This window comes from Acomys minous (assembly GCF_964271855.1).
Source record: "Acomys minous genome assembly, chromosome: 14".
NCBI lineage: Eukaryota > Metazoa > Chordata > Mammalia > Rodentia > Muridae > Acomys > Acomys minous.
The window spans coordinates 78,574,248-78,595,128 of NC_140496.1; the positions used below are offsets into that span (position 1 = coordinate 78,574,248).

General features: G+C 42.4%; 1 protein-coding gene across 3 annotated transcripts in view; it reads left to right on the forward strand.

Annotated features, from left to right (window-relative positions):
• The first annotated feature begins 1,572 nt into the window (after window positions 1–1,572).
• The window catches only part of PDE5A (phosphodiesterase 5A), a 144,400-nt gene continuing 125,091 nt past the window's right edge, over window positions 1,573–20,881 (forward strand). Inside the window, exon 1 of one of the 3 annotated variants that reach the window (XM_084757814.1) lies at window positions 1,573–1,676. In XM_084757814.1, the coding sequence (XP_084613940.1) occupies window positions 1,672–1,676 (5 nt within the window). In that variant the 5' untranslated portion in view covers window positions 1,573–1,671. Of the gene's footprint in view, window positions 1,677–17,398; window positions 17,793–17,862; window positions 19,079–20,881 lie in introns of those variants that run through there. The other 2 variants (XM_084757812.1, XM_084757813.1) reach the window with 2 other exon arrangements.

Below are 20,881 nucleotides of genomic sequence, written 5' to 3' on the forward strand. Positions count from 1 at the left end.
TTCTTTGTTGAAAATCAAATGCCTATAGGTGTGTGGGTTTATTTCTGGGTTTTCTGTTCGATTCTACTGATCAGCCAGCCTATTTCTATGCCAGTACCATGCCATTTTTTAAAAATTACTATTGCTCTATGGTACATCTTGAGATCTGGGGTTGAAATTTCTCCAGAAGGTCTTTTATTGTACAGGATTGTTTTAGCTATTCTGGGTTTTTTGTTTTTCCATATGAAGTTGAGAATTGATCTTTCAAGGTATGTAAAGAATTGTCTTGGAATTTTGATGGCAATTGTATTGAATACCTAAATTGCCTTTGGTAAGATGGACATTTTTACTATGTTGATCCTCCCAATCCACAAACATGGGAGATCTTTCCACCTTCTGATATCTTCTTCAATTTTGTTCTTTAGAGACTCGAGGTCTTTTTTCCATATAAGTCTTTCACTTGCTTGGTTAGAGTTAAACCAGGATACTGTATATTATTTGTGACTATTTGGAGATGGATTCAGAGGTGGCAAACCAGCCACTGGGAAAAATGTCCTGGTTTCTGCAACAGACAGAATTCTGCCTAAAACTGGGCAAACTTGGATGCAGGCAGAGTTGACTGGCGAACTCTGCCGAGACAGGGAAGCAAGCCCTCAATAGTTTCTGCCTCACAAATATGCCTGTCAGGTATTGGGCCAGAAGGCTCAAGATGATGCTCCAGCGTTTTAGATTGGGTGACTGTTCAGGCAGAAAACTGTCTCTGTCATTTTTCCATTTTGGAAGCTGCTAACTTATACTTCTGGTTCACTCAGGTAATTAAGTTTTATTCCTTCTCAAGTCTCTTATAGTATTGAAGACAGATAGTTTCATCTTACAATTAAACTTAGTTGTTTAGGGGCTAAGATGATTTTAGGTCTTGATAGATGTTTTAAGTTGATAGAGATGAGATATGATAGATATTGATTTACATTCAGAATTTTAGATGCACCAAGATAGGAAAGATGTTTCCTTTAAGACTGCCAAATAAAAAATAGCCAATGTACTATGAACATAACATTCATATAATTCCTGATTATTTCATGGTTCTTCTCATGGTATATAGTTTATTTTATTTATGTGTAATAATAATAATGCATATGTAAAAAAGAAATATAATAAAAAAGGGAAGAAACCAAATAGGTAAACTTATAAAGACAGAAAATTGCTTCATTGGCCTTAATAAAGGGAGAGTCAGTGTTTGCTAATAAGAACAGAACTTATTCTGAGGACCATAGAAATGTTCTAGAATTATTGATGATAGTTCATCAAGTTTTCTACTCAAAACCAATGAACTGTGTACTTTGAAACATATTGTTTATATTATACTACACAAAGCATGGAGGGAAGAACAAAGAATGATCCATCTCTAACTTAGGCCAGACCAGTATCAAGCTACATTTGTATTTAATGTGCAATGTTGTTTTGAAACATGTGTTCTAAGTATAGAATTCTGTAAGGTAGAGTTGGATTCTACAGCATTGTGAAGAACTTGAGGGCTCATTAGAACTTATCTGAAGTAATGGAAATGAATATGCTTGCCCAGCAAAACAGGACACAAAAAAGTCAAAGGAGCGAAAGCCATCAGAGTCCAGATGTTGGAAAGGACAGCATCAGTGAGTAAGGAGACATCTTATTTGGTCCTCATAAGAGCAGATGAGGTAATAAGTAGAATGTAGGGGAGGGGAGGAGAGGGAGAGGGGGAGGGAGGAAGAGAGGGAGAGGGAGAGGGGAAGGGAGAGGGAAAGGGAGAAAGAGAGAGAGAGAGAGAAAACAGACTTTTCTAATGTTTTTTGTGTCATAGTAATAGCCTCAATTTTGTCTTGCTTAAAATTATCTAGACATACAATTTGGGGCATTTTTCATGCTCAAAGACCAGATTGCAAAAGGAATGAGTAATAAAGGGAGGAAGATTAAATCCTGGTCAGGAAGAGGAGATGGATCCAACAAAACGGCAATAAAAACAGCAGCCCCTGACACAGCCCTTGCTACAAGTGTGTCAATGTAGTCTCTGAAAAATTACATAGAAAGAAAGAGAAGTAGATGGTGGGTCCTGTGAAGGCAGCTGCTGCATGAAGCAACGTGAGGACTGAGACAGCTATGCTCGCCTTGCAGAACAGAGGCCATTTGTGGGTTTGCTGGATGCTTTTCTGTGGAGTGGAAAGAGAAGGAAACACAATAGCAGTGGGTTCAGAAGTACGTCCTGTGGAAAAAATAGAAAAACAGCCAGGGTATCCAAGTAAAAGAGTCAGAGTACAGACATGAATAAAACAAGGAAGAGGTGGTAGAGAAAGCAAGATGGGTATGGGGCTCTGTCAAGGAGGTGGGCGGGAAAATAGGCAGAGCTGACATGCAAGGCAGAGCCAAAGAAGCGTTCTTGTCCTGTTTGGTTATTTAATAAATAAGAGAGAAGGTGTGTCTTAGTTACTGTTCTCCTGCTGTAAAGAGACACCATTACCAAGACAGCTTGTACAAAAGAAAACATTTAATTTAATTGGGGGCCTTGCTTGCAGCTTCAGAGGATTAAACCATCATCATCATGGGAGAGACTGGGGCAGCAGGCAGGTGCTGGAGAAGTAGCTGAGAGCTACATGCTGGTCTGCAGGCAGCAGAGAAAGATAAAAATTGCGGGAGGGTGGGGGGGTGAGTGGGAGGTGGGTGGGTAGGGGGGAGGAGGGTAGGGGGAGGTGGGTAGGGGGGAGGTGGGTAGAGGGGAGGTGGGTAGGGGGAGGTGGGTAGGGAGGAGGTGGGTAGGGGGGAGGTGGGTAGAGGGGAGGTGGGTAGGGGGGAGGTGGGTAGGGGGGAGGTGGGTAGGGGGGAGGTGGGTAGGGGGGAGGAGGGTAGGGGGGAGGTGGGTAGGGGGGAGGTGGGTAAGGGGGAGGTGGGTAGGGGGGAGCTGGGTAGGGGGGAGATGGGTAGGTAGGGGGAAGGATCCTGGTCCTGGTGTAGGCTTTTGAACTCTCATACACCCTTCCCCTCCCAGTGACATATCGTCTCTAGGAAAGACCTCATCTACCACCTAATCCTTCCCAAGCAATTCCACTTCCTGGTAACTCAGATTTCAAACATGAGCCGATAGGTCCAAACTCATTTAAACCTCCACAGGGCAGCTTCATGTTCTGCAGACGTTTAATACATATCAGAGAATGAAGTTTCAGGAACGGTGTAGTCATCAGCCTCTCACCGCAGCTTAGACTACGCCCATAGCAGAGGAGCCACAAACTTAAATCAGTGGAGCAGCAGGAGAGGCTAAGCGTGTGGGTCCAGATGTAGGAAGGGTCATAGAATCAATGGAATTTAACTTTGAAGATAAGGGGGAGAAATGGCTTTAAATCCATATTTATTTATTCTACATTCTTATCTCAGCTTCCTCCCCCTTCCTCTCTTCTCAGTTCCTCTCACATATCTCCCCTCCCCCATTTCCTCCTCCCCTTCTCCCATGCATGTCAACCCCTCTCTAGCTGCAGCACGACTAGGCTCATCCTCAGCTGAGGCCAGACAAGGCAGCCCGTCTAGGGCAAAGGGATACAAAGTCATGGAATAGAGTCAGGGATCCACATGAGGACCAAGCTGTATATCTGCTACATATGTCTAGGGGACCTAGTTCTGTCCCACGCAGGCTGGTGGCTCAGTTTCTGTGAGGCCCCTATTGGCCTAGGTTAGTTGATTCTGTAGGGTTTCTGGCCCCTTCAATCCTTCCTCCCCCGTTTCCACGAGGTTCTCGGGGTTTCTGCCTAATGTCTGGGCTGTGAGTCTTTGCGTCAGTTTGCATAGCAGCCTCTTGGCGAAGCCTCTCCAATGACAGCTATTCTAAGCTCTCCTCTGCATGTAAAGCAGAATAGCATTAATACTGTCAAGGGCTGGCTCTCTCTCATGGGATAGGTCTCAAGTCGGGCCAGTCACTGGTTGGCCATTCCTTCAATTTCTGCTCCGTCTTTATCCCCGTGCTTTTTGTAGGCGGGACGATTTTTGGGTTGAAGACTTCGTGGGTGGGTTGGTGTCCTCATTCCTTCCATTGCAAGTCTTGCCTTGCTATAGGAGGTGGCTATTTCAGGTTCCGTATCCCCTGTTGCTTAGGAGTCTTAGCTAAGGTCGCCCTCATAGATTCTTGGCGGTTTCCCTCATCCTCGGTTTCTGGCTCATCTCAGAGATGCCCCCTTCCCCCGATTTCCTTTCTCTCTCCCAGTTCTCTCTTCCTCTGTCCTCCCATATTTGAGCAATCCTTTCTTCTGCAGCCCGCTGTGGCATCTGCCTCCAAGTTCTTGCCCTGCTTGAGCTCCTTTGATGATGAACTGTGAAGTGGAAGAGTAAGCGAATACTCGCGCTCCCCTCCCCCAGCGCCCGCAAGTTGCTTTGATCATGGCGTTCATCACAGTAAATAGTAGCCCAGACTAGGACAACGGTCATAGAATACCTATGTCAGCTTTGTCCTTTCTAAGAAGATGAGTCACTGAGAGGTGTGTGTATTGCCTATAGTGACACAGCTAGCTAATGGGAGGACAATACCAGTTTTTAATTTATAGAACAAGCCTAGTAATTTTATGAACTTTTTTTTTATTACTTCACACACACAAACACCCCCTCCCACTTCCCATAAAGCAATAGGTGACTTTTAGTATTTAAAATATATAAAACAACAAATATGTTCATCTTAAAGGGATAAACCAAATTCTTGTCACTGCTGAGGAGATCAAAATACCTGCAGATTTTGAATGCAACCTAAAGAAAGATGTTCGCTAAAATGGGGTTTAAATTATTTCTTTTATTTTGGAGATTATAATATAATTACATACTTTCCCCCTTTCTTTTCCTCCCTCCAAACCCTTCCAAGTAGCTCTCTTTAAAAAAAAAAACAGTGAGCTCATTTTTTCATTAATTGGTGTTGCATATGTATATATATGTGTGTATATGTGTAAATATATGTATATATATCTATCTAAATACATAAATACAACCTTTTCAGTTTGTATAATGTTATTTGTATATGCATGCTTTCAGCACTGACCATTTGGCTTTAGATAAGTAGTTGGTGTGGTTTTCCACCACATGGAGACTATTTCTCCACCCTCAGAATTCCTTAATTCTCTATAGCTCTTTCTGTAGGGTTGAGGCCTCTGGGGTTTCCTCCATCTACCTTAGCATGTGTGTTTTTGGGTTTGTTCTACATGTCATGTTTAGGTAGTCATATTAGTGACATTTTGTGGGTGTAGCTTCTGACATTTCAAGGAGGCACCATCTCATAGCAAATGTCCTAGTTATCTGTCTCTTAAGGTCTTTCTCGCCCTCTTCCACAATGATCCCTGAGCCTTAGGTGCAGGAGCTGTGTTGTAGACGCATTAGTTAAGACTTGGCTCCACAGCTCTGCATTCCGATGGACTGCCATTTTCTGTAATGTAATCCATCTGTTGGGAAGACAATTTTCTTCAATGAAGGGTGGAGACTGCATTTATTTGCGGGTACAAGCACAAATATTTTGAATGCAGTTAGAGATTATGCAGGTTTAAGAAAGTTCTGGCTGTAGGCTCTTTTCCAAGATCCACGACTCACTAGCTCTTGAAGAGTTTGCTAGGCTTCCAGTACTAAGCAAGATTTCCCTCTTGTTGAATAAGCCTTTTGTCCAACTAAAGAGCTGTTGGTTATCAACATGAGTAACTCATGCTTGTCTTTCTGGGTCTACCTTACCTCACGCAATACAATCATTTCCATCTTTATTAATTTACACATAAAGTTAGTGATTTATCTTTTTTTTTAAACAGCTGAGTTGTATTCTACTGTGTTTAGGCACCACATTTACATTATTCACTTGTCAGTTGAAAGACATTTAGGCAGCATCCGTTTCCCACCACTGAATAGAGCAGCGGTGAACAAGGCTGAGCAAATGTCTGTCGAGTAGGTTGTAGAGTTCTTTGGGCATATGTCAAGGAGTGGTATAGCTGGATCATACTGCTAGGCTTATTTATTTTTAGCTTTTAGAGAATTCTCCACACCGATTTCAAGAGTAGCTGGACCCATTTGCAATCCCACAGTGAGTAAGGGTACCTTTTCCACACTCGCCCTCCAGCAGTTGTTACTGGTTGTTTTGCTAGTCTTGACCATTCTGAGAGGGGTAAGATGAATTTTCAAATTTAAAAGTGGCTTTTATTTGCATTTTCCTAACTGATAGGGATGCTGAACATTTTTTTAAATGTATTTCTTAGCCATATTTTTCTTCCTTTCTTTTTGTTCAGGTTCCAGGCTCATTTTTTAAAATGGGTATTTTATTTTATTTATTTTTATTTTATTTTATTTTATTTTTATTAATTTATTCTTGTTACATCTCAATGGTTATCCCCTCCCTTGTATCCTCCCGTTCTTCCCTCCCTCCCATTTTCCCCTTACTCCTCTCCCCTATGACTGTTCCTGAGGGGGATTACCTCCCCCTCTATATGTTCATAGGGTATCAAGTCTCCTCTTGGTAACCTGCTGTCCTTCCTCTGAGTGCCATCAGGTCTCCCCCACCAGGGGACATGGTCAAAGATGAGGCACCAGAGTATGTGAGAAAGTAATATCCCACTCTCCACTCTACTGTGGAGAGTGTTCCATCCATTGGCTAGATCTGAGTAGGGGTTTAAGGTTTACCGCCTGTATTGTCCTTGGCTGGTGCCTTAGTTTGAGCGGGACCCCTGTGCCCAAATCTGCCTATCATAATGTTTTACTTGTAGGCTTCTAGGACCCTCTGGGTCCTTCTACTTTGCCTTTCTCCCATGATTCTCTCATCTAGAATCCCACTAGAATGTCCTCTCCTCTGCCTCAGTTTCCTGGTAAGTGAAGGCTTTCGTGGGACATGCCCCTTGGGCTAATATGCAGATATAAGTGAGTATATACCATTTGAGTCTTTCTGCTTCTGGGTTAACTCACTCATTATGATCATTTCTAGCTCAATCCATTTATCCACAAATTTCGGGAATTCCTTGTTTTTAATAGCTGAATAGTATTCCATAGTGTATATGTACCACAGTTTCTTTATCCATTCTTCTATTGAGGGACACTTAGGCTGTTTCCATGTTCTGGCTATATATCCAGAAGATGCTCCAGCACACAACAAGAAAATTTGCTCAACCATGTTCATAGCAGCCTTATTCATAATAGCCAGAAAATGGGTATTTTAAAACTCTTTTAAAAAATTCTTTATATATTCTAGGTATCCTGTCAAATTTATAGAAGCCCATTGATTGATTCTTTCTACCTCTGTGTTTTTTTAGTTTTCTGAGGGTCCACTTACCGACTGTTGGCCTTAATTCTTGGGCAAATGAATTCAGGAAGCCTTTCTCTAACCTGTGTCCTGCAGGGCTCTGTCAATGCTTTCTTCTAGCAGTTTCAGCATTGAGGTTCCATATTTAAGTTTTTGGTCCATTGGAGTTGGTTTTTATGCAAAGAGATAGATAAGGGTCTAGTTTCATCCCTCTGCATGTGGGCATCCATTTATGTTTCCCCTTTCAATTCTGATTCTTTTATTTGGGTTCTATCTTTCTTTCTTTTGGTTAGTTGGACCAAAGGTCTATCAATTGTGTTTAGCTTCCCAAAGAATCAATTCTTAGATTCTTGATTTTTTTCCTACTTTTTTTTTTAAATATTTCATTAATTTCTGTGCTGGTTTTTAAAATTTTTCTTGCTGTCAACTGAGTTTGGGCTTTGTTTTTGTTTTTCCTGTGTGTGTGTGTGTGTGTGTGTGTGTGTGTGTGTGTGTGTGTGTGTGTTGAATCATTAAGTCATTAGTTTTGTTCTTTTTATTTTTGAGATTATAATTTAATTAAAACATTTATTCCTTTCCTCCTTTCAAACCCTCCACATACTTCTTCCTGCTCTTCTTCAAATTTATGTGCTCATTAAAAAAAACTAATCGCATATATATTCCTAAGTTAACTGTTCATTCCATATAATGTTACCCATATGTATCATTTCAGGGTTAACCATTTGGCATTGAACAACCAATTCATATGCTCTCCCCTGGTGCATTCCACCTCTACCATACTCAGATTTCTTTGGTTGCCTTTGGTTCTTTATGTAGGGTTGAGACCTCGTTGTCTTTCCTCTGTTTGTTTGGCATCTTCATTTGGTGCCAACCTTGTTCAACTCACATTTGGGCAGTCATATTGGTGAATTTTTATGGGCATAGCTTCTTCATGAAGGCAGTCACAGCTGTAAATTTCCCTTGTGGGACTGTTTTTGATGTGTTTCAGAGGTTTTGTTGTGCTATGTTTTTGTTTTCATTTAGTTCTGGGAAATTATTTTCTTTCTCAGTTCCTTCTTTGACACATTCATAATTCAATAATGAATTGCTTAATTTCCACGAGTTTGTGTTTGTTTGCTTTTATTATAATTATTCAGATTACAACCCAATTGTTATCCCCTCACTTGTATCTTTTTTGCCATATTCCCCTCCCCTAGATCTCTGACACAAGGCAGCCTCCTCCCCTACCATATGGCCACAGCCTATCAGGTCTCATCTGGATAGCCTGCCTCCCCTTCCTCTGTATGCCTCCAGGGCTCCCCACCAAGGGGAAGTGATCAAATTGGGGGCACCAGAGTTCATGTCAGAGGCAGTCCTCACTCTCCCCACAACCTTGGAGAATCAGCAGTCCATTGGCTAGATCTGAATCCATTTGCATTTTCCTGATGACTAAGGACATTAAGCATTTCTTTGTGTTCCTCAGCCATTCACTATTCCTCTGTCGAGAATTCTCTGTTTAGCTCTGAACACTATTTCTTAATTGGGTTATTTGGTTTGGTGGAGTTTAATTTCTTCAGTTCTTTATGTATTTTGGATATTAGCCCTTTGTCAGATGTATGGTTGGTGAAGATCTTTTCCCATCTGTAGGTTGTCATTTTGTTCTGTTGACAGTATCCTTTGTTTTACAGAAGTTTTCAGTTTCATGAGGTCCCATTTATTAATTGTTGATCTCAGAGCCTGAGCTGTTGGTGTTCTGTTCACAAAGTTGTCTCCTGTGCCAATGAGTTCAAGGGTGCTCTTCCCTACCTTTTCTTCTAACAGATTTAGTATGTCTGGTTTTATGTTGAAGTATTTAATCCACTTGGACTTTAGTTTTGTACATGACAATAAATATGAATCTACTTGCGTTTTTCTACATATAGACATCCAGTGAGACCAGCACCATTTGTTGCAGATGCTATCTTTTTTCCATTGTATGGATTTGGCTTCTTTGTCAAAAATAAAGTGTCCACAGGTGTGTGGATTTATTTCTGGGTCTTTACTTTGATTCCATTGATCAACTAGCCTATTTCTATGGCAGTACCATGCTGTTTTAATTACTGTTGTTCTATGGTATAGCTTGAGATGGAGATTCCTCCAGAAGATTTTTTATTGAACATGATTGTTTTAGGTATTCTGGGCTTTTTTTGTTTTTCCACATGAAGTTGAGAATTGATCTTTCAATGTCAAAAATTATGTATGTATTTGATAGGAATTGCATTGAATTTGTAGATTGCTTTTGGTCAGATGGCCATTTTTACTATGTTGATTCTCCTGATCCACAAACATGGGAGGTCTTCTCATCTTTTGATATCTTCTTCAATTTCCCTCTTTAGAGACTTGAAGTTTTTCCGTACAAGTCTTTCACTTGCTTGGTTAGAGTTACACCAAGATACTTTATATTGTTTGTGGCTATTTTGAAGAGTGCAGTTTTCCTAATTTCTTTCTCATCCCATTTGTCATTTGTGCACAAGAGGGCTACTGAATTTTTTGAGTTGATTTTGTATTTAGCCATTTTGCTGAAGGTGTTCTTGGTTGAATTTTGGGGGTCATTTATGTACACTATCTGTGAAGAGAGATACTTTGACTTCTTTCTTTCCAATGCCGATCCCCTCGATCTCCTTTTGTTGTCTTACTGCTCTAGCTAGGAGTTCAAGTACTATATTGAAGAGATATGGAGAGAGTGGGCAGCTGATTTTATTGGAATTTCATTGAGTTTCTCTCCATATAATTTGATGTTGGCTATTGGCTTGCTGTATATAGCCTTTATTATGTTTAGGTATGTGTCTTGTGTTTATCCCTGATCTCTCTAAGATTTTAAACATGAATGGGTGTTAGATTTTGTCAAATGTTTTTTCAGCATGTACGGCAATGATTATGTATTTTTTCTTTCAGTTTGTTTATATGGTGGATTACATCAATGGATTTCCTTACACTGAACCATCCTTGCATGCCTGGGATGAAGCCTACTTGGTCATGGTGAATGATATTTTTGATGTGTTCTTAGATTAGGTTTGTGAGTATTTTGAGTATTTTTGCATCAATGTTCTTAAGAGAAATTGGTCTGAAATTCTCTTTCTTTGTTGGGTCTTTGTGTGTTTTAGGTATCAAGATGACTGTGGCCTCATAGAATGAGTTAGTAATGATAAGTAATAGTAATAGTAAGTTCCTTCCATTTATATTTTTATGAAATTGTTTGAAAAGTATTGGTATTTGCTCTTCTTTGAAGGTCTCATAGAATTCTGCTCTGAAACCATCTGACCCTGGGCCTTTTTTGGTTAGGAGACTTTTGATGATTGCTTTTATTTACTTAGGTGTTATAGGATTATTTAGTTTGTTTACCTCATCTTGATTCAACTTTGGTAAGTGGAATCTATGCGGAAAATTGTCCATTTCACTTAGATTTTCAAATTTTGTAGCATATAGTAAGTAAGTAAGACCTAATGATTCTTTGGATTTCTTTGGTGTCTGTTGTTATGTCTCTTTTTTCATTTCTGATTTTGTTGATTTGAGTAGTGCTTGCTTTTTAAATTCATTTGGCTAAGGGTTTGTCTATCTTGTTGATTTTCTCAAAGGACCAGCTCTTTGTTTCCTGGATTCTTTGAATTGTTCTTGTTGTTTCTAATTTATTGATTTCAGCCCTGAGCATAATTATTTGTGGCCATCTAGTCCTCTTGGGCATGTCTTCTTTTTTTCCCCCTTAGGGCTTCCAGATATGCTATTAAGTTGTTTGTATTAGATGCTTCCAATCTCTTTATGAAGGCACTTAGTGCTATGAACTTTAATTTTAGCACTGCTTTCACTGTGTCCCATAAATTTGGGTATGTTGTCCCTTGATTTTCATTGAATTTTAGGAAGACTATAATTTCTTTATTTCTTCTCTGACCCAGTTGTCATTGAGTAGAGAGTAGTTCAGTTTCCAAGTGTGTGTAGGCTTTTTGTTATTTGTGTTGTTGTTGAGGTCCAGCTTTAGTCCATGGTGGTTTGATAGGCTGCAAGGTATTATTTCCATCTTCTTGTATCTGTTGAGCCTTGATTTGCGACCTACTTACTATATGGTCACTTTTAGAGAAGGTGCAGTCAGTCACTGATGTCCTGCTGATCAGCCGTATCAGACAAAGTGTGTGTTCGGCACTGCAATCTTAGGTCCTCCCCTTGTGTATGAATTCTTCCACTTGAAGTTTTTAAAGTGTGACTTTGGGTATCAACTAATCTGTATTGCCTGCATTTACAATAGAAAGGTGAGTGATTCTCTAGACTACAAGTTCAAAATCAGTAAACTTCTACCTCTATACATTTGCTTTGAAAATGTCATATCTTTATACTGTTCAGTTCTAGAATCTATTTTACTATATGTATATGAATGTTTTGCCTGCATGTATGTCTCTGCATACTTGGTACTCATGGAGGCCAGAAGAGGGCATTGGATCCCTTGGAGTTATAGATGATTATGAGCTGCCACATGGGTTCTGGGAATCAAATCTAGGTCTTCTATAAAAGTAACAGGTGCTCTTAACTGCTGAGGCATCTGTTCAGCCCTGAGGCAGTGTTTCTCAACCTGTGGGTACAATCCCTTTAGAGTCACATGACTCTTTTACATGGTTCGCCTAAGACCATTGGAAAGCACAAATATTTACATTATGATTCATAGCAGTAGCAAAACTACAGTAGTGAAGTAGCAACGACATTATTTTATGGTTGGGGGTCACCATAACCTGAGCAATTGTATTAAAGAGTAGCAGCATTAGCAAGGTTGAAAACCACTGCAAGAGTCTGCTTTAAATGATTCATGTTTAACCCGGTGTTTACTCCAACATTTCATACCTTCATAGAGTTGACATAAAATTGATCCCCTCTTTCCTATTTCATTCTTAATTAGTCATTTAATGTTTAATCATTCTGGTTAGTGTAGGGTATTTTCTTTAGAGAATAGAATCTCTTTAATAGAAAAAGGGATGAATTTTTTTCTGGCTTCTTGCTTGTTAAATTTTTTTGAGTAGCTAATAATATTTATTAGTAAAAACATGATTCCTCCATTTAACATAATATCTATGTGCAGGCAAAAGGGAAGCTCAGCCCTTCATCCGTTTCTTAGGTCGATCTGTGTCATAGACAAGACTTCAAAGCATTGTCAGCAGATGGTTGCCTACACTGTCCATTAAGATCCCCAGGGAAAAATCTCACAGTTGTTTCTCATCCTAAGTCCATCCATGTTGCATCTGCTTGTCAGGAAAATGTGTCTAATATCTGTCCTAAATCACCCTGCATTAATGTGATTTTGTTTCCTGTACACATGACTGTTGTTGATATGAAGAACAGCTGCTTCGTGATCTGTCCAAGGCCTTCCCCTGCGGATGTGCCTTGGTACCTCAGGTTAAGTTCCTGGCTGCTGTGAGAGAGACTTTTGTAGAAAACTTCTATGTTTGATTTGAGAGAAGGTATCCTGTCTACTCCTGGGATCACTATGACCCAGTTTTATTACAGTTAAGCTGGTTTTGTTCTTTAAATTGAGACGCAGGATCTGACCTAACTTCATGCATTTCAAATAAAAGGATGTGTTTAAAAGTTTGTCTGATATTAGGATGCTTGTATAATAACTTCAAATATGTACTCATGTACCATCAACAGAGAAACGCACCCTTATAGGAGCTCAGTGCTGTTGCATGGGAAGGTGGTTTTAGTAAGTATGGTAAAAATCTCAAAGATCACCAAACCAAACCAAACCAAACCAAACCAAACCAAACCAAACCAAACCAAAGAAACTAACAACCATTCAAAGTTTAATTGCTGACAGTATACTCAATACACTGAAGAACAGTCATTGTACTCTAAGAAATGTCCCATATTTCATTTTAAATTGACCCAACAAATTCCTCTCTAGCAAATCCTTTTGCGTGGGTTTCCATGTTGTAACCATGAAATTTTCTGTTGATAGTGACGGAACACGCATTCTAACTCATTATGCAGGCATCCTAGTATAAGCCTAAAGATTGACCTACACCCTCATATTTTAAATGTGCGAATTCATTCAGATTCTGACTCTCAGTTTAAAGGACAAAACACACTTAGTACCAACAATACTGGTGTAGTGATTCGGTGAGTGCACATAATTCCTTCCTCCAAGTTTGTGTAGCAAAGGCTCTCTTCCGTTCCGTGCTTTCCTTCCTCACCCAGTCAGTTGTTTCTTTAGCTGTACACAAGCAGTTTGGTTTCCTGTGCTCTCAGTCATCAGTTGTTAAATCCTAGGTAAACGGAGTTTGATATTCAGGAAGTTCTTTTCTACATTCACATCTTGTAAGGTGTTACCTATGTTTTTTTTTCTGGCAATTTTAGCATTGCACCTTAAGTTTCAAATTGAGGTCTTTGGTCCCCTTGGAATTAATTTTTATGCAAGGTGATAGATGCAGGGATAATTTCATTTTCATGTATGTGGAAACCAAGTTTTTCAAGTACTACTTGTTGAATATGCTGTCATTTCTCCTGTGTATAGTTTTGGGTTTTTTTCTGTTTGTTTGTTTATTTGGTTTGTTGTTGTTGTTGTCATCAAGTATCAGCTGGCTGTAGTTACACAAACTCATGATTGGCTCTAAGTCTGTGTATGTTGAGACATCCCCACCTCTCTTCTGGGATAAACCAACTTGATAGTGGTGGATGATCTCCTTGATAAGTGCCTATATTCTGTTTGCTAGCATTTATCGAGGAGTTTTTAATCTATATTAATCAGGACTATTGACCTGTAGGGTTTTATTGTTGCTTTTCTATCTTTACCTGGCTTGGGTATTAGAATAATATTCCCTTGTAGGAAAAGTTGGGGCATGCTTTCTTTCTTTATTTTCTTCCCTTTCTTTAGTTCTTCCTCCCTCCCTTCCTTCCTGTCTGTCTGTCCTTTTGAATAATTAAGTATGGATTTTAGATCATCTTTGAGGGTCTGGTAGAATTCTGCTGCTTTGTTTCTTAGTCTACTCAGCTATCTATGTATTTTGTTTGAAGGGTTGAAGCCATTAATAATTATTGTGTCTGGGTGTGGAGGCACATGCCTTTAATCCCAGCACTCAGGAGGCAGAGGCAAGTTGATCTTTATTAGTTAGAGGCAGCTGGGTCTACATAGCCAGCCCATGCCAGTCAAAGTTGTATAGGGAGATCCTGCCACAAACAACAAAACCCACCCCCCAAACCAAAATACCCAAGGAAAGATGTATGTAGGTTGTAGAGATGGTGTGTGTGTGTGTGTGTGTGTGTGTGTGTGTGTGTGTGTATGTGTGTGTGTTCAGTCTTTGGTTTTGTTGTTGTTGTTGTTGTTTTTCTTTGTATTTCATTGATTTTAGCTTCGTTTGTTCTCTTCATATAGTTGCTTAGCTATGCTAGCTCCTCTCTTCAGTCTGGAGCTTTGCTTCTAGTATTCTCTGTAGAGCTGTTTTGGTTGGCATGGATTCCTTTTAAAAAGCTGTTTGTATCATGAAAAACTTTCTTTCTTCATCCATAATGACAAATAGTTTTGCTGGGTATAGTAGTCTATCTGGCAGTCAGATTTTTTTTTTTAAAGAATTTCGAGTGCATTGATCTAGAATATTCTGGATTTCAAAGTTCCCACTGAGAAATGGGTTTCTCTTTGCATGTGACTTGACTTTTTTTCTTTTCTCTCTTTTAGCTTTCGACAATCTTTCTTTGTTCTGTATATTTAGTGTTTTAATTATGATGTTCTGTAGGGAATCTCTTTTTGTAGTCTTTCCTCTTAATGCTCTGTGTGCTTCTTGTACTTGTATGAGTGTTTCTTTCTATATGGAAAAGATATCCTCTATGATCTGTTGAATATCTGGTCTATGCTACTGACTTGGGGTTTTTCTTCTTAACCTATACCGGAAAACTTAAGGATTTTGTCTTTTCATGGTGTTATACAGTTTCTGCATATTCATTTTCTGTACTTTGAAGTTTTTTCCACATTCTTTAATTGTTTGGCCTAGCTCCTATACTTTAAGTCTGTTCTGCTTGTGAGGCGGCCTCTTGAGTTCTTCAGCAGGGTTACTGAGTTTCTCCATGCTATTTCCATTTTAACTTGAGTTCTCTTTAGTCTCCCCTTATTTAATTCTGATTTCAAATCCTGAATTGTCTTTGTCATTTCCTTCAGACACATATTTGTGTTTTCTTGGTCATCTCTCAGGCATTTATTGGTGGCCTCTTAAAGTTCAATGAGGTGTCTGCGTCTTCCTCAACTTTCTGGAATTCTTTGCATAAAGTTTATGACTGCCCTTTTAAATCTTGGGTTTTGAGGCTTATCCAGGTGATTCTCATTAGAAAACATTTCTACAGGACTAGTGGGTTTGATGGGACACACATTATTTTGCCCGTTTATACTGCGTTTGCAACATGGCTTGTGAAAGTGAACCTCTTTCTGTGGTTGTATGTTTTATGTACGCATTGGCCCTGCCTTAGACTAGGCCACTGCAGGAGCTGAGAGAAGTGAGCTGGCCCAGGAGGAACGCCCACATGACTGTACCTAGGCCAGGCAAGGCTGGTATTCAGACCGCGTTCTGCACTAGTCCTGGGGGGTGTGGAATTGGCGGCAAGGCTCATGGGACATAGGAGGAGCGATTTATCAGGCAAAGATGGCTGCCAACCATAGGTCTGGAGGTAGGCCTGTGGGTGTGGAGATGGCAGACAACAGAGGAAAGAGTGGGAGAGGGAAGAAATGGCAGCTTGGGAGCTGAACCCACGCAAGAGAAGGAAGGGCCCTTAACCACTGAGCCATCGCTCCAGCACCTTAAGTTTCAAAATGAACTTGTGTGTGTGTGGCGGGTCACATAAACAGTCAAGGCCCAATTTCTACTATTATCTCAAAGAGTTTAGTTTTAAATTAAGTGACTTCTTGGTAGGAGGAATGTGTGTGTGTGTGTGTGTGTGTTATATAAAGGACACTCGCTAATGACGGAAAACTCCTTATTCTCTAAGTGCAATTAACATTACAATGAACATATCAGGAGAGAACCGTCATTTTAAAATCTAATATAATTTATCTTGTGTTGCTTTTGGTCATGGCATTTTATCACAGCAATAGAAACCTAAGGCAATATTATTTCGGAGATATTGATGTCAGTTAAATATAAATGAGTTAATTTTAAAATAGACTTACTGGGTTTTCTCAGTTGCACAAGAGTAGCTAGTGTTGGTGTTTTCTTTCTTTTTTTAAAAAATATTTTTATTTACTTTTTAATTTATGTGTGTTGGTGTGAGGGTGCCAGATCTTGGAGTTACAATTGTGAGCTGCCATGTGGGTGCTAGGAATTGAACCCTTTCAAAGAGCAGGCAGTGCTCTTAACCACTGAGCCATCTCTCCAGCCCCAAGTGTTGGTGTTTTCAAGTCAGCATAAGCGTACAGAGGTATTCGTATTTTCACAATTCACAGGCAAGGACAGGTGACTGTCATTTTTAAAGTCCCAGGCCCCCTTATTTTGTGCTTTGAAAGGGGAGGTCTTTGGTGTAATTAACCAACTCACTTCTTAACTGATGACAGCATTAACCTCGTGTGTGTGTGTGTGTGTGTGTGTGTGTGTGTGTGTGTGTGTGTGTTTTATTTATTCACTTCGCATCCTGGTCGTAGCCCCTCATTCCTCCTCACCTCCCAGAACCCCCCTCCTTCTCTCCCCTTCCCCTATTCCTCAGAAAAAGGGAGCCCCTCCCACCCCACCCCCTTCCACCCCAGCTCATCAAGTCCTATCAGGACTGAGCGTGACCCCTTCCCCCGTTGTTGGAAGTTACACCATGAAACATCCAGCAGGTTTGTCCTAACGGTTTATGCCTCACTTCTCTCCCTAGCTTGTAGGGTCGGTGGTAGGAGTTCTAGGTCCTCTCCACCAAGAGTTGCTTTAAGGAGAAAAGTAAGGTGGAACTGTTACTGTACTATTAAGAACAAGGAAATCCGCTCAGGTTAACATTCTCTCTCACTTTCTAAAGAAGCTCACTGCCTCTTGCCTTCTGGACTCGGGATGAGTCCTCAAAGTGATCTTCTCCTCCTAGAGAGTAGGACACTGCAAAACCCACCCACTGTCACCTTTGCTTGCCTAGGGAAGCTGGCTCGGCCCACAGCGCACCCCAGCGGCAGTCTGGATTCCTCCTAGCCCGGGCTACTTGGCTTCCGGAGAGCTTGCCAGTCAGCGCCGCGCCTGAGGGCAGCACGTTGATCTCCGCGGGACCCCTAGGAGGGCGCCCGCCACCTGGGAACCTCGGGGACCTGGAGGGGCGGGGCAGAGCGGGCTGGGAGGCCCGCCCGCGCCTCAGTGACTTCGCTAAAGGACCGCGGGGCTGAAGAAAAGCAAAAGGGGAGGGTCTCGATCACCGTCCGGCTCCTCTGAGAGCGGGACTCGACCGGGTGGAAATCCTGCACTCGGGAGCCACAGAGACGCGCTGCACCCAACATGGAACAAACCGGCCCCAGCTCCGTGCGGCCGCAGCAGCGGGACCAGGACTGGGTGGAAGCGTGGCTGGATGATCACCCGGACTTTACCTTCTCTTACTTTGTTAGAAAAGCCACCAGGTAAGAAGAGGAGCTACAAAGGACACGGCCAGGGTCTTGGAGCGTGACCTGGGGCTGATCTCTCTTCCCCATTGAATCTTCCCCTTGGTTCAACATTAAACAATCCCAATTCCCAGGCCCTTTGCTTCGGAAGTAGCTTCTAGGTCCCAGTGCGGACTGGAGTCTTCGACTTAAAACGAGCACAGTTGAAAACTGAGGCGTCGGATTAGATACGACTTGCCCAACGAAGTTAAAAACAAAAGGGTCCACCCGGCCTGGGAGCAAGATTACTTACACGCACGCTCACGGGCCTTCCCCCAGCCCCCTCTACACTCACGCCCCCCCCCCCAACCGGCTTAGCAAAACCAAAACAAACCAGAGCCCCTTCCCAGCGGCTCCGGAAGCACCCGCTGCGGGCGCGTCCCTGTGGCCGCGCTCCTCCCCTAGCCGGCTTGCTCAGACCCTGGAGGGGCGGGGAAGCCCGGGGGGTCTGGACCGGGCTACCGAGAAGCCCGGGAGGAGCAGCGTGCAGGGGTCGCCCCCAGTAAGGGCTGTCGCCTTTGGGACCCCATGACGGTCCCCTGAGATCATCCCTCCGTAGGGCTGTGTCGCCGCCAGGAGGTTCTTCGCGGAGCGGACACAAAGGACGGGAGGGGGGCGGCCGCGGCGGACTCCGGGGCCCCGGGCCCGGGACACCCCAGAGGCCACTTCTTCCTAGTCGCTGGCCAAGCGCCCGGAGGCCGCTGCGTAGGGCGTGGAGGAGGGAGCCTGTCCTCTAGGAGCCCACTGCAGCTGGGGCAGTCGGGGCGCGCGCAGACTTGAGAGTGGAACGGAGGGAAGAGAGGGTGGAGCGGAGTGCGTGGCGGGCGGGTCCCCCGAAGCTCCAGGAGTCGCCGCGAAGCCCGCGCGCGCGCTTGCCTCCCGCGCGCCGACCTAACAAGTCCTGCTTTGCTTTGGAGAAGGGGCTGGAGCCCCGCCACCGGCGCCTTGGGGCAACGGCCGTCGAGCAGCTGGTGCTGGCCGCCCGAGCCGGGAGGGCGACTCTCGCCGGGCGGGGATGGTGGACAAGCCGGCGGGGACTCGCCCGTGCGCGGCCGCCACTCCGCCGGGCGCTGCCCGCCAGGGGGCGACGCCACGCGGGGTCCGCAGCCGGCGACCCACAGCGAAGAGGCGGCGGGGGCCGTAGGGGAGCCGGCCGGGCACCCTCGGAACTCCGCCGGCTTCCAGAGTCTCCCGAGTTCACCATCCCAGGAGTTCGGAAACGAGCGTCCCACGTTTGCTATGTTGCCCTTTGGAGACAAAACGAGGTATTTCCCTCAACATCCCGCGGGCCACTTTGCCTGGGGAGGGGTGCGGGAGTAGCCAGGGCTGGCGCTGGCACCTCGTACACCTGCGGCGGATTAAGCCTCATGGTAGATGGGCAGTGTGGCTTTGTGTCTTTTCTTGTTTTCTCTCAGAGATACTACTTTGGGGTGGGGGGGCGGTCAGTGTTCTCTTTTCCCACCAAGCCACTCCTGGACAGTTTCGGCGGTTTGCTTTTGAGTCTAGCCTTTAACTGCTGAGCCATCTCTCCAGCCCAGATATGCTTTAAGTACTCAGGCCCCTCCTTTCATAATTTCCCCCCTGATTATGTCTTCTTCCTTCAAATCCTGAGGAGTCAGAAGATAACGCTGAAGAGAGAGCGGTTTCTTTCTAAAACATTACTGGGAGTTTGAGCTGAAGCACCAAGACTGACCATCTCGACTTAGAATTATCGATTGCTGTGAACCAACAGTTTCCAGGGGTCACTGGCTACTCTGAGACCATCTGTCCCCAGCGTCCCTAATCTGCCCACTCCCACCCTCTGGTCCCTTTGAATTAGAGCACAGAAAATGGGGGCATGCCAGAGAGCTGGGCTGAATTTTCAAGTATGCTTTGGAGGCGTTCTTTAGATAGGTTAACAGTTGAAAGCTGAAAATACAGGAAAAAAAAAATCCCATTCTTTGTTTTTTCTCACCGCTTGAAAGACATAAGCATTGGATGGTTTACTGGAGGTTTTTGACTAGTCCTAGAAGAGGGCTCTGGCAGAACCTTCCAAAAACCTTGAAAGTGCAGCAACATTGTATTTGACATTATAAAGAGTCGTTTGGTAGATTTAGTATTTTTTTTTCTCTCAAGCAGAATACAATAAAACTCTCAATTTAGACTGAGATTGCAAAAGATTTTTTTTCCAGTTAGGGCATTATTCAGTGTGTGTGTGTGTGTGTGTGTGTGTGTGTGTGTGTGTGTGTGTTCGTTCTTAAGAGTACAACTTGGAAAATGAAAGTGTAAAATATATTAAAGCAATTCAGGTCTTCATTTTTAGGAGAAAGTTTGGAAAATTATTAGCATAAAGAATAACAATCTAGGAAATTTTGTGTAGCTTGAGGCCTTCTTCTTGGCCTTGAAGTTTGGCTTCATGCAGGTGAATTTAGCTGAAGGCTTTTAACATAAGAATAGCCAGCTGAATACCAATTGATTACTATTACTTTAAAAAAAAAAGCTACATTACTGAGGCTAGTGTGGATCACATTGTTGAGATAAAAATTTATTGTATGCATTTAACTTCACAGCACATTTCTTTTTAAACTGGAAGCCTGCATCATTTTTGTTGTGCTTTTAAAGTATAATATATATGTACATATGCAAAAAAAAAAGTATGTGATTCAGGTAACCCATGAAACAATAGTTCTACAGAGAGGCATGTGGAACATTTAAAAGTTTAAAATACATTTAGATTCATTTAGATTGCCCATGTGCATCAGAAATCAGGCTTACTGTTGGAAAGGTTTCTGCATTTATTAACTGTTGCCATTTGATACAAATGTATTATACACTCTCCTGTCCCCAGGCCCAGTTATCTATATCTAAGGATAGTCCCGGAACATAATGAGTCTTCTGGCATTCCTGAATTTTCAAACACCTATTAATTTTGCTTGACCTTGATAGCGGTTATGTTGTCAAGACTTTTTTTTTTCTTAAAATTACCTTCAAATACACAGCTACACGCTGCACTAATGGCCATATTCTCCAACAAAGGAATGAATGGATGCTTTTTAGTAGTCACAACCTATTTGTATGAATTTGAGTGT